Source organism: Cygnus olor, chromosome Z (assembly GCF_009769625.2).
Source record: "Cygnus olor isolate bCygOlo1 chromosome Z, bCygOlo1.pri.v2, whole genome shotgun sequence".
Classification (NCBI taxonomy): Eukaryota; Metazoa; Chordata; class Aves; order Anseriformes; family Anatidae; genus Cygnus; species Cygnus olor.
Genome location: NC_049198.1, coordinates 79,509,426 through 79,527,211, shown reverse-complemented (window position 1 = coordinate 79,527,211; position 17,786 = coordinate 79,509,426). Strand labels below are relative to the sequence as shown.

Below are 17,786 nucleotides of genomic sequence, written 5' to 3'. Positions count from 1 at the left end.
AACTCTAACAGAGTAATGAAAAATTATGTAATAGACCTATTCCTTTACTATTTCTGCTAAGTACAGCAAAATCCTTCAATCACTGCTTGCATTAATAAAACCAACATTATAATTTAAATTATTGTACTGGATGAATTTGAAAACTACAGCCTCATAATCTTTAAAACAATATTTGCACTGTAGCATTTGACTTTCCAAAGAATGGAGGAGTAGAAGAAAGCCACCGTAAATATGAGGTCTATTAAGACATTTCAGCATGTAGCATTACTGTTTAATCAACCCCCTATTTAGCTAGTATTCTAAAGATGTGTATTGAAATATAGTAAATGCTATTTACAATTAAAATATTTCCAGGTGCATGCATATTGAGTAAATCAATTAATCTACATGAGAGTTTAAAATATATTTAATACATAGCTTTATGAAGTAACTTTCTATAGATGCTTTCCTTAAAATCAATTTCATGTTTGAGAGGCTGGCATGCTGTTCTGCAGAGTCACCAGTCTTTGTAATGGAGCAAAACCACGTGATATTTGTTGTTGTTTATTCATCTTTTCCCAATTAACAACAGCTTAAGTAGTGGACCTGAGCTAAGCAGAGAACAAAGAGAGAACACAGTTTGCCTTTTTCAGGAATACTATTAAGGAATTTCTTCTAGTTTTCTCCCTTGCTTGGGTTTCAAGATGTTGGTCTACAAGATTTCCATAATTTTCAGTCCTCTTTTCCCTCACCTTTCTCTTAGCATTTGTGGCAGTGTTTTCCAGATACGATTTTCCCATTTCTGGATGTAAATATTAGTTACACTGGTAAAAGCAATATTATCTTGTATGACACATGGAGTGAACTGAGGAAAATAGAAAGATTTTCAGTTCCAAACATGAAAAAAAAAGTCTGTCTGTCTTTATTTCGTTCTCTCTTTATTTAGTATGAACCTTTCTGTAAAGGGCTGCAATACTCCAATGAAAGAGGAGCCAAACTGCTAAGAATGAAGCATACTGTGGACAGAGATCCTGTTTATCTAACTTTATCTCCTTGTCTGTATTTGTTTATTCACCTGTTTTCTAGTCTGTAATTGATTTGTTACGTTATGTAGATTTATATCTGTGGATTATGTTATTCTTCTTTGAGATGGTATCTCTGCATGTATTGGTTGTTGCTTTTTCAGTCTAGCCTTGGTAGTCCTCAGGGAGCATGAGAAAAGGTTGTAAAACCAGTTACTAAGTTTTGAAAATAAAATAAGAAGCAGCTGCTAGGCTTCCGGGCTTGTTGAATTCATTTTTTTTTTCTGTATCTAACAATGGAAACCAGCCAATTTATTCTGGCCTTTCCATCTCCTATTTTGTTTTATTTTTGGCATATCTCAATCTCTAACATTAAAGAGTTCATTCTGACTCAGTATTAGCCCTTAATGATTATGTCCTTTAGTGCACAGTTTCCATACAGTTGCCTTTCAGAAAAAGTACTACAGACCTGGAAAAGAAATTGTAGATTTTATTATATTAGACATCTATTTTCTATAGGAAAAGAAACACAGGCACTAGTCACATGCTGTTCTTTATTGGAGGACCACATTTGCCCTGCCAGTTTCAGACAGGGAAATGAAGTACTCATGTACGCTAGAGATACCTGATTTGGGCATGTTTACTTCAGTATTTCAGCTATTACAAAAGGCTATTACAAAAACTGTAATCACTTTGATTTTTCTATGCAAGGACAGGTTTGCATGGATAAAATAATGCGAAGGAAACTTGCTTCCTTTCCTCAGGGTACAAGTTACTTCTGAGAAGTGATGCTTATTCTTACGGGCTGATCCAAGTCCTTGGGAGCAGAAGGGAGCTTTCCTTCACTAGTAAGAGCATTTGACCAAGATCCATGCTAAAACAGCAGAACAGTGCTGTTGTCTGGTTGAGGGAATTGTCCCAGTACCTAAGCTGTGAGCTGGGCAGAAGGATGGGACACCCAAGGAACCCCATCTGCTGTGCCATCACGCCGGAGACACTCTCCTCACTGACTACATGTTCCCAAGGGGTCCAGCCTAAAAAGATGGAGAGAACTACACAAAAACAGATAGTCCTTCCAGAAAATCACCTACCAGGACTAAAAAAAGTGCATTCTAGTGTATATTGAAACATGTATAGGTGTCTTTTTACTACTAGTGAAAGATAACTATTTTACTTGTATATGGGTATTGGGATTATATTCCTGTAACATGCCTTTGCTTGTGTACCATCTTGTGATATTCTTTATTGGATTTTTGTCAGCATTTTCCATAAGGCACTCTATACTTTTAAGATAGCATATAAATGTACTATATCCAAACATAACTCAAACTGCAAGCTGAAGATTTAGAATATGTAAAAATGTGAAAATTAAGGCCCTCTGAATGATTCAAAGTCTGCCCTCTTAGCTGCAGGTATGGCCTTCTGAGCTTGGGCCAGTACCACGCGAACATGACTATGTTCTTTCCAGCTCATTCAGTGCTGTCTCTGGCATTTATCTACAACACTTTCTCATGCCATGTAGAAATATCATATGATACCATCTTTAGTTACATGAACTAGTCAGCACTAGTTGCAGCTGCAGCATGCTTGAGGGGGGACAACTGTGCCATATGGGACAGCACTAATGACGGGGCTAATGTTTCCTTTGGTAAGGCTGCCTGCTAGGATTCCTATAGGTGTGAAGGAGATGTGGTGTTTGTGTGCCATCTGGGGTTGTTCCACACGGTATGGGGAAATACAATGAAACGAAGAGAAGCTGAGAGAGGTAGGACTACTCAGCCTGGAGAAGAGAAGGCTCAGGGGGGTCTTACTCATGTGTGAGTGGATACATCTGCCCTGATGGGGGGAGCTGAGGTGAGGGTCTCTTCTCAGTGGTGCCCAGTCGGAGGACCAAAGGCAACAGGCACTTACAGGAAATTCTGTGCAAACATAAGAAAAACACTTTTGTTCACTCAAAAGGTGGTCAAAGTCTAGACCACATTGCCCAGAGAAGTTGTGGAGTCTCTGTCCTTGGAGATGCTCCAACCCCTGTGGGACATGGCCCTGAGCAACCTGCTCCAGGTGACCCTGCTCTAGATGAGCACCAGGTACTGGGATGGGGCAGGCCTGGTCCTCATGGGAGACTGGGGGGTTCTGGCTAGGAGCTGGGCAGGAGTGATTTTTCTTTGCTACAAGCGTGAAAGGACATAACATTTGCTTAAATTTGAATAAAACCTTTTGGTACCAGTACAAGTCAGCTTCCTGGCTCCCCTAAGTGTTCTGCTTAGATTGCACATTTTTTCTGCAAGTCGTGAACTGAGTGGAATTCTTTTAAAAGGGAGGAAATTAATATTACTTAATTCAATATCTTAAGAAAAGTCGGGGATTATATTACTCCCACAATAATCCATGTTTTCAAAATACTCATCTTTTTATGCTATCATAGTAGCCCCTTCTTAACAACGGGAGGAAGTTTTTTGTTGTCAAAATATGATTTTTATTTTTTTTATTCCTATGCCACAAACCTGTCAAATTATCAAATATAATTTCTCATCAGATATATTATGTATTTGTATTTATGGAACATACATATGCCACAGTAACCACACTTAAAAGCTTAATCCTCTAAAGTATTTACATTGGGTTTTCAATATTCATTATGGAAAGCCTCTGCAAATTGAAATAAAAGGGGGAGGGGTAAAGAGAGGGAACAAAAAGTGCATGATTTAAAAGGCAGAATATTTTTAGTAGATCACAGAACCGTAGAATCACATAGGTTGAAAAAGACCTCTAACATCATCTAGTCCAGCCTTTAACCTAGCACTGCCAAGTCCACCACTAAACCAGGTCACTAAGCTCTACGTGAGCTTTGGTTCCCAAGCTCTACCATGTAATTATATGCAGGTAAACCTTATATTTACTTAATAGAAATGTTGCCAGCACTGTGATCATTACATACTTCCTTTGGTGAATTTGCGCCTCTTTATTTCCTTGAAAAATAATTACCAAGTTACAGAGATTATACAGAATGCAAAATCCTTTAAATATACACATTCTAGCACTTTGCTTATCCATAGTGTTATTGATCCCATTCTTCCATAAAATCTGCCATCTTGAATGTCTGCATCATTAGTCTGCTATGCTTACGCATCACTCTCACGTGAGTATATGTATGTGCACATGTATTTGATATTTTGTGTGCATTTGCACAATCAAGGATACAAATGTTCTTACTTAATTCAGAGAGTCATATAAGCAACTCAATACATGCACTAGAGTTTCTTGGGATGGTCTAAAGTAGAAATAAAAGAATGGGGAGACGACACAACCTGTAGGTGATAAGCATATGTGATCATACCACCGTTATTTCTGTGAATGTCATTACAGGAATTTATCCTTTGTGAATAAACTTTGCTTAGGACTCCAAGAAGTTTGTTTCATTTTGTTTTTAACTTAGTAAAAAGCAACAGCGAAAAATCAAAATGCTTTCTTTTGAATAAAAACATTTTATACATATTTGGTTACTGGGAAAGATGAAAATATCAGATTAGGTTAAAAAATATTTGAAAATTTGGGGAAATCAAAAATACATTCCAAATTCAGATATAATTTTGAATAAAAATCTACATCGTGTACTTATAAAATGTTGAAACCAAATGTGCCGATGTTGGATTTAAATTTATATAGCTCTTAATTAAAATATTTGACAATGAACAGGTCATCTAAAACCTGCTCTGTCTTTAAAAAGCTTTCAGCCAATTTTTTCACCAATTAGGACAAGTATAATTTATCATTAAACAACAAATGAGAGTGGCAAGCACCCTCACTAACGCTGCCAACACAGGGAATGTGCTCACGTTCACTTCATCACTCAAAAGCATTATAGTTCTACAATCCTGCTGACCTATGCATATTTCTATAAGTCTTTTATTCTTCATGGTATTACAGAATCTAATTCACTCCCAAATGCACTTAAATGCAGTAGCAAGTCCCTCTTTCAGAAGACACATATTCCATGAGTAAGAGAGAAGTTATGGAAAGCCAGCTGGCCAAGGTCCAGGTCAAAACAAGTGTTATGGGAATTCAGGTGCCTTAGTCCAAGTGGAGTATTTGTGGACTGAAGCAGTGTGGAAGAACACTATTAGAAATGTATGATTTCTCTTCTCCATTTCTTATTTTAGGTGTTATACATACTATGCTTTGAATTGCTATGAATTTGAAAGAAAAAGGTTAAATTAAAAAAAAGACATAAGAGAAAGCTGCATCCTGTTGCAATATGTTCCCTCACTCTGCAACTCATGGCTTGGTGTCTGTGAGGCTTGATTCACCATCTTTCAAAGATAAGAGACAGCAACCAACATTAACAGGAAGGTTGGCTAAACGCTGCCTCTTCTTTCCAATTCCAGCAGGAAAGCTCACAAAATTTTTGCTGTGTGCCTTCCCCTGTCCTAGACAACATTCTTCGTAGCCGTGTTCTTGCCTTGAAAAATGATCTTTCGTTATTTCATTCCAACACTTGTGAAGTTTGTATTTCATAGAAATAGAGAATCAGAGAATCATAGAATGGTTTGTACTGAAATTTTCAGGTTTGATTTAATTACGAATATGGTGAAGGACAATTATTTTCACATACATTTTCATGAAAGCAGTGTAAGTTTCCTCTACAGTTGTGTATTGTTTATTTCAGATTAAGAAAGACAGGAACTTGTTTGCATTAGGTAGACACAGAGACCTTGTCCCAGTTGGTGTGATTTCAGTGTGAATATCACTACTAAAATCTTAACATTCACAGCATTGTTGCTCTGGGTCTTGTTCAATAGTATAGTAGCTGTATATGATGATGGCTGTCCTCCTTCCTGTATTTTTATTGTCCTTCAGGGAAGTACATGTGTAGTAGAAGTATTCAATTACTACACAAATGACTGAAGCAAAGCAGACACCCTTCGAAGTGATAAAATTTAAGGAGTTTAAATGTTATTACAGTGTTAAAAATATTTTCACCAAATTAGAAACTGGAAGATTTCTCAGGACTTGAGATTAAGAACAAACAGTGGATTTAGACATCTTTCTAATATAGACATAAAATGCTTTTCATGGGCTATGATTTCTCATGCTATAAAAGGCGTATTTTCAGCTGAAATAGGAAGTGAAAGCTACAGAGATGTATATTTGTCTAATACTTAAAAGTGGCAAACAAGATACCAGCTGCTGAGATTCCTCATCTCACAATGCAATATAACATGATAGACATTGATAAAACAATTGTTTCACTGCCTGCAGGACCATACTCCACAACTGTCTTTCACAAACTGAGGGAAGCAAAAATATAATTCATTAAAATGCTCCATGAGCAAGAGATAATATTTCTTTCTTCAAGAGTGAGATTTCTCTACCCTTTGCAGCTTATCGTAGGGAATGGGGCTGACTTTATTGACAGTATTCCAATGTATTTAAAGGCAAAAGGGTGTTTTGTGGTTTTGTTTTTTTTTTAGTTAAAACAAAGAATTGCATATAAATTTAAATTTAAATGCATAAATTTGTCATTCAAAATATCAAGAACTATCCAAAACTACCAGACTCCACACATTTTCCATGTCAGGTGCAAATGTTTGGGTGTAACCTAGCACAGAGATAATGGTTGTTTCATCCAAAGGTGACTAAAATCTCACCAAAATTCATGAAGCTCCAGCATAGGTCTGAGAACAGGATGTGTGCTGGTGTTTTACAATTAGTGTGGAGGTTGCAAAAGGCAAAAATGAAACACCAAAACACCCGCCTCTGCTTCATGCTTGCTTTGTTGCTTGCCTCTTTCTCTGTCGATGGCCAGCAAAAAAAAAAAAAAAAAAACGGTCATCTTGTCTTCATCAAGCAGCTAATAAAATTTTTCTTAATTATATTCTACAAAGAGCAAACATAGGGACAAATATGAGGACTTCTTTTGGAGAAAGTACAATTAATCATTTCACTTCCACCCAAGTTTAAAAGGGAAGTACTTGCTCATGAAAAATGTTCTTTAAACAAAGAAGGACACCGGGGCCAACAGAGCTGGGAGGGCTGCACAGCTGCAAGTGCATCGCACGATGACAGAATGTGCCACAGCTGGCAGCCCATATGAGGGAGAAGTCCCCTGCAGAAAATCTGCACCTATGAAACAATGGGATGAATTTCATTTCAGTTTCACAAAATTGTATTGATTAGTTGTTTATGCACAAATTATGGCTTTCTTTTGCCTCGTTCAGTTTATAGTGTTATTTATAAATAAATTCATTCAGACGGAAGTTTGAAAATTACAGCAGAACAGCTTACTGAAGAAAATGAAGATGAATATGTGGAAAATATTTTCATGAACATTACATGAAACAACTCGTAAATCACATAAACATAAGAAGGAATGGAATTTAAGTTTAAGCATATCTTTTTATTCTTTTCCCACCCTTGACTTATTTTCTTGCACAGTACTTGCCAAAAAGAGACCTTTTCTGCTTTTACTGACGGTTTTTATCAAAATTATTCTTGAAAATAGTGTAACTGTAAAGCTTTCCAGTGCTAATTCAACAAAATATAGAGAAACTTAAGAGCTTGTGGTACTCTAGGCCTGAATATTTACCCACATTATGCTGTCTGAATGGCACTGTCTGTCTCTACTTTAGATTGGATGCGAATTATTTCCTCTTCTTAGCTCAACATCAAATGTATTGCTATTTTTTGATACATGGCAATTATTATATATGGCTATTATTATTCAGTAGGAAATGCATATTTTCAGCTATCTAATGTACAGCTATACAGTTAATGTTTCATCATTTACCAGCTTCCCTACAAGAGGACCTGAGATACCAGGTTTACCAGCTTTACCATAGGAGATAACAATGGTGCCAGTATGGCAAGCATATATTTTAGTTCCAGTGGCTGTGCTTTCTATTTTTTTTCCTTCCAGTAAGTGCAGTATGTTGTAAGGTTTATCAAGTCCTTATTAAGAGCTGCAATTATTAAGAAATGCAACAGATGTCAAAATACTACATAAGCACTATTATGAATACACAAGATACCACTATAGAATGTTTATATTAGGGTGACCCTTTTTGCAAACTGTTCACTTTTTATACATTGTTTTGTATAAGCTTTAAAAAGGGCATGGTTAGTATCTCAAATAGAATCAGTAAGGTGATTTTTCAAGTTCAAAATACATCTGAATTTCATAGCATTCTTACATTTCATACCAACTTTGTTAATATTTACTCTTCCCTGTTATTTTCTGCATAATTTTCACTCAAATCTTTACACATTTGCTATAAATAATGAACTGTAATAAACACTTAGTAACTAATCAAAGAGTATGCATTAAAGTAAACTTCTCAATGAAAAGGAGACTTATCAATGAAAAGGAAACTTCTTAATGAAACTTCTTCAAAAGTGGCAATTTTCAGCAGGTAAAATCTGTGCCACTTCTGGCTATCCCTGTAGAGATATGACTGTGTATGTTTTATTTCTGATTTAGAATGTTTCTTCTTTGCTATCAACTGCATATATTTCCCTTTGGTCTGTAACAGGCACCTGAGCATAGTATGTAGTCACTACATTTTTTTTAAAAGTGACTCCATGGGATTATAAGTACAATCTACAAAATATATGTAAATATATTTTACAATATGTAATTGTATCATGATGTCTTAAATCTAGCCCTGCTATAATGTCATGCATGGTTTTTAAAAGATCCCTGAAAAAATATTTTCCTCTGCATCTTTGCAAACAAATTTAATGATTTTTTAGCTTTTATAACTCAGTATAGTGGAGAGACAAACATATCACGGAACATATTCCTGTATGCCTGTTTATCTAAATGGATGTATTGATGCTAATTATGAGCAAGGATAGCACATTGATACCTTGCGAAGAAAAGCTGAGCTGGAATAGTTGAACCTTCCTAGGGTACTGAATTCTCCTCCCCTTGCCCTCTGTTAGCTTAAGGATGCACAAGCCAAGACTTCCTCTCTTGCCTCATTTATGAGGGGAAACAGAAGCCCTCCCAAGGCTAGGTATCCTTTTCCACCTCATGATCTAAGGTCTAGGGGACTAGCTTCAGTGATTCCTGTTATTTATCTGTGCTGAAGTGTTTTGCTGCATCTGTCTGAAAAATATTCTGTTAGCTTTTCTTCCCATGTTCAGCTTTATGGAATATGGAGAGGAACAGCATGCAGAGGAAAGTTTTTAACAATTCTCTTCAGGTGCATACAATATGTCATCTGCAGTATTTGGTGTTTCAGTGTATTTGCAAAAATATTTCAAATGTTTAATTCTGTGTACACTAGTGGCAATGGCCTGAAAACTTCCATTTCTACCCTAAGGTTTACAAAGGTGTTGGCATCTTATTCTAAACACATTTTCTTTTAAATATGACGAATATAATGAAAGTTTGTTTTAGTACGTATCTGGACACTCTGACTGATATTATTATGGTTATATGGACTGTAGCTATATATAAGCAAAATGGTGATATGATGGATTGGCTCAAATAATTTCAGTACCCTTTTGGAATCCTGATTTAATGTTATCTTTCAAGATATGGCCAGAGAAAAATAAAATGTACGTCAGCTATGTATTTGGAAATTTTCTCTAAGGGCTATGTTACTAATAACTTGAAATAACAGAGATGTACAGGTTGGCTGTTCAGTTGATGAAGCTTGTATTTTGAAAGTAATTCATGATGGTAATGTCATTCGCATTCACATTGCTTGAACTGGCTAACTGGATTTGTACCAATTGCTATTGCCAAAACAGTTGTCACACATTTTAGAGATGCTAGTAAAAACATGTTCCATTTTGGACCAATTTTAAAAGAGTACATGTTGACTCTTTCTGTGTTTGAACACAGACACCTGAATATTCATCCGATTCAGAACAGCAAAGAAATGCTATGGCCCTCTTGCTTGCTGTCCAGTAGTCTTTTACAAACCAACACTCTCCCCAGACTTCAAGTGTAGGAGTGGAACAATTTCAAAATTCCATGAGAGACCAGGTGTGTGCCAAGCTCATTTCATGAGATCTTTATGATTCTTTCAGATCTTTAATTCATGGATACTGTTAAGCAAATGCATAGAAGACATTCTTATCCTCATTGGACCTGCTTAAATGCTTTAAAAATAGACTACTTTTTGATAAAATGGTAATGTAATGTATTAGTAATAACTTTTCATAAAGTGAACACTAAAGAATGTCCAAACTGGATGACATTGAAGATTTTTACCAACACTAACGCTTAAGATTCAATGAAATGTGCTGACAACTATGAAGTCACTATCTTTAAAAGGAATTTGCTGATTTATTGTGAAGCTTCCATTAGCAAAGACTGCTAGATTTCTGTGCATTATTCCTCCAGCAATAACTGTTTTGAATGCATTCCATTTAGCATTTTCAGTTGTCTTCCTTCTAAGCAAACAACTCCTCCACCTAAAAATACGCAACAAATCATATTAATTAAAATAAGTCTATTCGACTGGTAAAGTGGTGTTTCAGAATGACTCTGAGGGCCATAAATTCAAATTAAAGGTTGCACTTCTTTTGCCAAGGTTTAAAGAGACTCGTCAGTGCATTAGCAAAAGGAGAAAGAGGAAACCAGTCACCTGGTTTTATAGCATTCATCTGGGATGCTTGCATATGTAACTGTGCTAAGGGCCCGTATAGCCAGATGTTATACACATACCTTAAACAGGGAATGAAGCAGACAGCCACAACAACAACAACAATTTACTGTTTTGTATGTTTCAATGGTGTTGGCTGATGCAGTGAGGGTGGTGAGGGGGGAACACAACAGCAATGAATTGGTAACAAATTTGGTATGAGCTTTCTTTTCTGAAAACTGGTTTAAAACACATAATAAAGTTAATTAAAAGTTATTTCTCTTTCAGATGGGAGATGAAAGAAGGTGCAGATCTGGAAGACGAGGAGAAAGTTATGGTGGAACACTTAAAAAATGTTTATTTGACACAAAGCACTCCTACCTCAGAGGATAAAGAAGAATAATTACCTTGACAGGTTTCGGGTAGCACCTTTTTCTGAATTCAACATGATTAACTTAATGGCTTAGTTATAACTGACAGGAGTAGAAATCTCAGGAATATATATCTTGAGTAGGAGTTTTAAACTAAAGAATGTTCCCCTGTTATTGTCTAGTCACCCCATCCAAGCAGCAGTTGTTAACACATGCGTAAGACAAGCAACAATATATGGAAATGTCAATGTCACAAAACAAGGAAAGAGTTTCTTGATACTGTGGAGGCTTAAACCTGAATGACAAACCAAGAGCTGCTTTAAAATTATAAAACTCACAATGGCATCTAAAAATAAGGCAATTTTGGACACATTCTAAGCAAACACCAGTGATGTGTTGGCATCTACCATTCGGTACCTGGCTGGTGTCGGAGCAGAGCTCAAGGACCTCTTCTTTCTCTTGGTGCTTGTGTTCTGCTTAGTGCTGGCACTAAACCACACAAAAGGGGTGGCAAAGGATGGGTTTGGGCCACAGGTCTGCAGTCCTTGTTGAGTCGCTCTGGGATGGGTACAGCTGGCCATTATTCCCAAGCAAAAATGCACCACATTATTGCCCTCACAAAGTCCGGACTTGGTGTCCAGCGGGTTATGGCTTCAAAGACTGATCATAGTGAAACCTGCTGGCAGCATTCAAGGTTTTGAGATGGATCTTTTCATTTTTAAAAATATTTATATTCTTAGCCAGTGATCAAAGGACTATCTTAACAGTGAACTGAGAATAGAAAGAATATAGAAGCCTATATTTATTTCTGATAAATATAGTAAAATTTCATTTTCAAAGTAAGCCCTGTCTAATACACAGATTTCCCAAATACTGTTTTTTGTTGTTGCTGTTTCCAGTTAGAGATCTTGCTCATAGATTAAAAATACCTATTGAGTTAGGCAAGAGCCTACTTTGACAATAATTTTTATACAGAGGTTGTGGTTAGTATTTCCATAGTTCTCTAAAAATAATCCATCATTTTTCTATTTGTTTCTTGCATTGGAAGTCCAAGGTAACTATCTCCTCTGCCTGATGATGGATTCTGGCGAGATCTTGGTAAGGCTGTAATCTGAGCTGCAGCTTTGCCTATTCCCAGTGCATCTTCTCACAGATGCTATTATGGACACAACTCAGACCACTTGAATAGGAAGGAAGGCATATTTTTTTCCTAAGATTTCAGCAGCAGCATGGGTAATCCTAAAAGTAATGCTGCCATAGGGTCTAATCTGAAACGCAGTTTTTCCTCCTCTTAATTGCTCTTTTTTTTATCATGTATATAAATTATTTGACCATTTAAAATGAAAATGGGGACTGCTGCTTCTTACAAATCTCCAAAGATCTTGTTACAACACTGCATCAACAAAAGGGATATGTGGCACTGGTACTTCACAAACGCTAAAAATATTATTTAAAAAATAAAACTGACTTTTTCCTCTACCAGTGATATTGTCATTTCGGAATATAAAGAAGTGATGAAGTGTAAAAACAGTTTTTCTTTTCTTTGTATTTAACCTTTGGAGATTAGTTGTGGTTTTAAGGCTTAAAAAATGGCTACAGGGATTGCCTATTATGGCAGGTGCAGTATTCTGACACAAGGCATACATGCTCCAAGCCATACTAATACTGTGTCTGTGCTTGTGGAAGTTGGAGTTAGAATATACTTTCCTGTTTTAGCAAAATCTATTGTATATAATTAAATTTTTGTGTAGTCACGTAAAGCAAATTTCTGTCTACGTGGTGGAACTGACTGAAATACAGTTTGTGAAAAAGCTCTGCTTCTAGGAAACCCTTATTATGAATACGATAAACTTTGCAAGTGAAATAAGCTAACCCTCACTTGCTCTGAAATGGGTGTGCCCATATGTGGGGTGATTCCAAACTGGTTATGATGCTTTAAATTCACAACACACCTGGTTCTGGAATAATCTATAAACAGTCATGTTAAAAAAAATCATCTTTATGCCCCTTCCTCCCTTTTCTCCCAGCCAAATTAATTCAGCAGTAACCCAGTGGGTTAAGAAAGACAATTTTTTCTTTCTTAGCAGTATATTTATAATCTTTACCAGTGTGGAACTGAGAAGCTAGAATAACTAGCCTGAATAAAAGCTGTACCTTTGCACAATGCTTTATTTGGATGTTTTCCTTATCCAAACCTATATGTATGTATATATGTCTTTTAGAGTCTGAATGAAGGATAACGTGTTTGAAGTTGAACCTGTCCCTCAGTGAGAAATAGCAGGGCTTGGTTTGTTTGCAGTGTAGTGATCCTATTAACTGACCTTCAGGGTATAAAAGAAATATCATCATGGCACCATCACTTATGCTGAACACATGCTTTTGTAACATTCACATTTGTTCAAAGAAATTACAGTAATAATAAGAGTCGTACTACTAAGATTGCTAAACATACCATTATTTTATCAAGACTGCTTACTTTAAACTTAAACCCTTAATTGAAGAAAAATGAAAGACACTTGGAAGAGCTGATTATTTTTACATTGTAAGGTGTATAAAATCAGGAGTGCTTGTATAACAGATTTCTACATTCTTTGGCACTTTAAAAATAAATAATAGTTCTATATTCTTAGACAAAGTTCTTCTGATTCAATAACTGACTTAAGATTGCTTTAATTCTGGAGAGCAATAGGTTCACAATGCCACAATGTTCTGCTTTTGTATTTTAAGTACTGTCTCTTTCTCAGTACTTGTTGACCCAAGAATGTCTCACGTTTACATTTAGTCTTAATAAATTAAGGCAATGACGGCCAGATTTGCTGGCTGCAATACTGTCCCTGTGTTGCATGACTAGTGCAGTCTGACCACATTAAATGCTCCTGAAAGAGAGTCAAAAATCAGGATAAAAATCTATTATGTACAGCAGACCTTTCCGGATGGGCAAAAGCTGGCCTTGTTGGCTCAGCACGTAGCTTAAAAGGAAATTATTATACTTACACAAGTGAATTGGATCAGATAGCACAACTTAAGTACTTAAGGATTGACATTAGAGCTGACACCTAATTCTCATTTAATATTTTAGTATGCTAAGCTCTCTTTACTAAACTGTGGCTAAAATGAGAGACTTTGTGGCAAGGAATGCCTGTAATTATGTTTGTTCAATATCAAGTTCAGGGTGCTCCAAGTCTTAGCATCTTGGTACTTTTGAAAGGCAGTCAATGAAATTAGAAGCAGGGCAAAACTGAGATAGCATTAACAGTAAAGACACTCCAGGAAGACAGACGAGAGAGAGAGAATTTTGGAAAATGACAGACACTGAGACATACCCCTGCCTTTTAGTGACTGCTGGCCTGACAAACAGTCTCCCACAGATCACACTTTATTTTGGCAGAGGGCTTTTGTAAAGACCACAGGCAACAAAGCTGTTTGTTCTAGAAATATGCATGATGGTGAATGGATGTTCTCTAATTCATCTCCACATCCTCACAGCAGTGCAAGATAGGCATGAAGCCTGGCTTCTTCTAATTAGTCTCCTCACACAGAAATATTCCATCTTCCTCTCAGATGGGAGGTCTTAGCAAAATAGTACTGAATCTTATCTACAGAAAGATACCAATTATATGCTGACATAAAACTATTTTATGGAACCCCTTAAAAATACATGCAATCATTCGTAGTGAAAGACAGAATTCAAACTTACAAGGCACTAATTGAAAGACTGAGCAATTAGACTTATAGCCTTATGCTTGAAACAAGAGAGTAACTTGATGGCAGTGGGAAGACTTCTAAGCAAGAATATAGATCTCAAGTGGGTCTTGGCCGATGGGAAGCTGCTTCCCTGCAGTAACCATCTGTGTGGTAAGCAGTGGCATGAGTGGAAGCAGCAGCTCTAAAACAGTTAAATGTAAGGCCCAGGAATTGGGCAAGTGTGAGCTTGGTTTTCCCTCTATCAATGGACCACAAGACTTGGGCAGTAGACTAAACTTGACTGGTGTTATAAGGCAGGTAGTATGGGAAATGCATATAAGGTCTTGAGTAGTTTGGGTGTCAAGTTTGCCTTGTAATACCCACCACTAAAATGCTTCATATGAACCAGATGCTTCATCACTACCTTTCTCTGTAGCAAAAGCATCTGAGCACAGTTTACATCAAATGAAACAACTCCACAAAGCCGACAAAACAAAAACAAAACAAAACAAAACAAAACAAAATCAAAAAAGCATGGAAACACGCAAACAAGTAAAAGTAAATCCAAATCCTTTTCTGTTTTTCCTCAAACAGTTTTTCTGTACCAACAGTCTCAAGAAGAACTGGCAATTGCCAAGTATTAATGACATAAAGTGGTCTTCTGTATTAAGATTGTATATAGACAACTATCCCTAGCTGAGAAGGAGACATTTAAATCATGGCTAGAGCAAATTTGATGACTACCAGTTTGGGCCTTTTAGATCCACGGAAACTTCAGCTGCTGATAGATTGCAACCACCTCTGGGACTCATAAAATGATCTAGATTGGAAAAGGCCTTCAAGATCATCAAGCCCAACCATCCACCTGGCCTACCAAGTTCCACCACCAAACCACATCCCTTAGTGCCACATCCACACATCTCTTAAATACCTGCAGGGATGGGGACTCCACCACTTCCCTGGGCAACCCGTTCCAGTGCTTGACCACATGAAGAAATTCTTCATAATACCCAACCCAAGCACAACCTGCCACAACTTGATACCCCTTCCTCACATCCTATCACATGAGAAGAGAGACCTCTTTAAAACTTTCCCAATAAATAAATACATTAATTAAAATGACTGTTGTAGAGCAAGCTTTCACTCGTAGAAAACACCTGATGCATGGTTATCAATGCACCGAAGCGTGTTCTTTAAGATAACTGTTAATGACATGGTCATACATACTTTGTCCCTTGATGAATTCACTAGAGGACAGATATATGGTTACACAAGCAACTGTGGGGAGTTTTTAATCGCATAATATCCAAGTACTTTACTTTTTGTCCCATAATCTCTTTTTCCTATGTAAAAAGTTCTATTTACGTGATACTTGGCCTCCATGAGGAAATAACACTTCATGTGTTATCTTGGCTCTGTTTTGTTCTCCACCTCAATGACCTTCAAGCATCCTTGAAAAACTTACTGCTTAATGTTTGATATAATTTAGAGCATAGGTGCAGTTCACACTGTTCTACCTGGACAAATAATTCATTTTCTAAATTAACTGTCACAGAGACCTAAAGCAGAGTAAGTCCTATCTGGGTAATTATTTGAGGTTTGGGGCTGTCTGAACGCTCCTCCTGCTCTTAATGGTCCACACGCATTTCATAATCTATGCTTTTCGATTGTTCTAAGCTACCTGCAGTACCTGGGATAATGGGAGCTATTTGTATACTTTATTTTTTGTTTTTCATTTGTTTGTTTGTTTTAACTAAAACTAATGTGTTCTGACCTAGGTTTTGTGTCCTTGAAGTTCTCTGAACTTTAAATTTATGTTTGGAAATCCATAACTCACCTGTTTTCCCAACTGTCAAACACCTACTTACAAACCAATGTAGCTTATGCCTGCTCAAACCTGATATACCGTCTTAGGGAACGAACAATTTAATAAATGTAAAATTCAACCTGACCACCTGCAATATTATCATACAAGAAATGTAGTAATCGTCTTCACTTGGAGTGTCACCTCTCTGTATATTTCCGAAATAGCACCATTATGGAATTGTTTACTTATGTTCTGTACACTTTGTTGATATCTTCGATTCTATATAATAAACATTACTTAAATGGTTTTTTTTATGTAGATTAAGATTATTCTTTCCCTCTAGAGAATGGAATGAAGATTTGGGAGGTAAGAGGTTGAAACAGCAGGTGGTGTATGGACAAGCAAAGAGATTGCTTTCTACAGTAAGCCAGATGTGGCTTCGGGAATGAAACAATCTTGGCAGAAACCCTACGTGCAGGTATGTATTAACTTCAGGAAATTGATGTCTCAATGTGTGCTATGAAGTGTTTCTTCAGAGGCAAACAGATCAGGTCCATTCAAACAGCAACAAATTTCCAGTTTCTAGCTCCCCTGTTGCAGTCAAGGCCCCCAGATTTCGTAAATGTCCATCTACTTTTTTAATGGACAGATTGATGGAGGTAGCTGGATTAATGCAACATAAATGTATTGCATGATTCATCTGCCCCCCTCTTCTCTCCAGACAGACAATTAACCAGAACAAGGTAGACTATTTATTTCCAACCCCTATCCAGGGACCTGGTCAACAGTATTGAGCAAGATTGTACTTGTACCAGCATTTGCTACAAGATCACAGTACTTCTAAAGCCATGAATCAGAGAATGTTTTAATTTTTCATGTTTTTAAAAGTACAGTGTATCCCTGGTACAGTTCTTGAATTTCTGTACCAAAAGTAGCCAATGACCCTTTGCCTTGCCTTGGCTTGCCTTGCCTTCCCATCCCATCCCATCCCATCCCATCCCATCCCATCCCATCCCATCCCATCCCATCCCATCCCATCCCTTCTCCAGTTTTGGCCAAGATGTCAGTTTTATGACATCTCCTGATGTTTCCAGATGAGATTATGACCATGCCTTACTCAGCACTGTACAAAATGCATACAAATCTATACAGTGTGTACAGGTGAGATACCAAAAGTAATTTTCCACACACAGCAGTGAAACACTGGTTAAAGCTTCTGCATTTTACCACTAACATTCCTTGATATTTGGGCTGATCTCCAATCTTACAAGCATGAAGGTGAGACGCATTGTTTTGTAAGAGTTTTTTGTTTGTTTGCTTGTTTTGT

General features: G+C 36.9%; 1 protein-coding gene across 8 annotated transcripts in view; it reads left to right on the top strand.

Annotated features, from left to right (window-relative positions):
- Positions 1–16,783, top strand: part of KIAA0825 (KIAA0825 ortholog) — a 260,619-nt gene extending 243,836 nt beyond the window's left edge. For 7 of the 8 annotated variants that reach the window (XM_040540325.1, XM_040540322.1, XM_040540327.1 and 4 more), the window contains one exon: positions 10,886–12,444. In XM_040540325.1, the coding sequence (XP_040396259.1) occupies positions 10,886–11,000 (115 nt within the window). In that variant the 3' untranslated portion in view covers positions 11,001–12,444. Of the gene's footprint in view, positions 1–10,885; positions 12,445–15,246 lie in introns of those variants that run through there. The other variant, XM_040540323.1, reaches the window with a different exon arrangement.
- Positions 16,784–17,786: the final 1,003 nt, after the last annotated feature.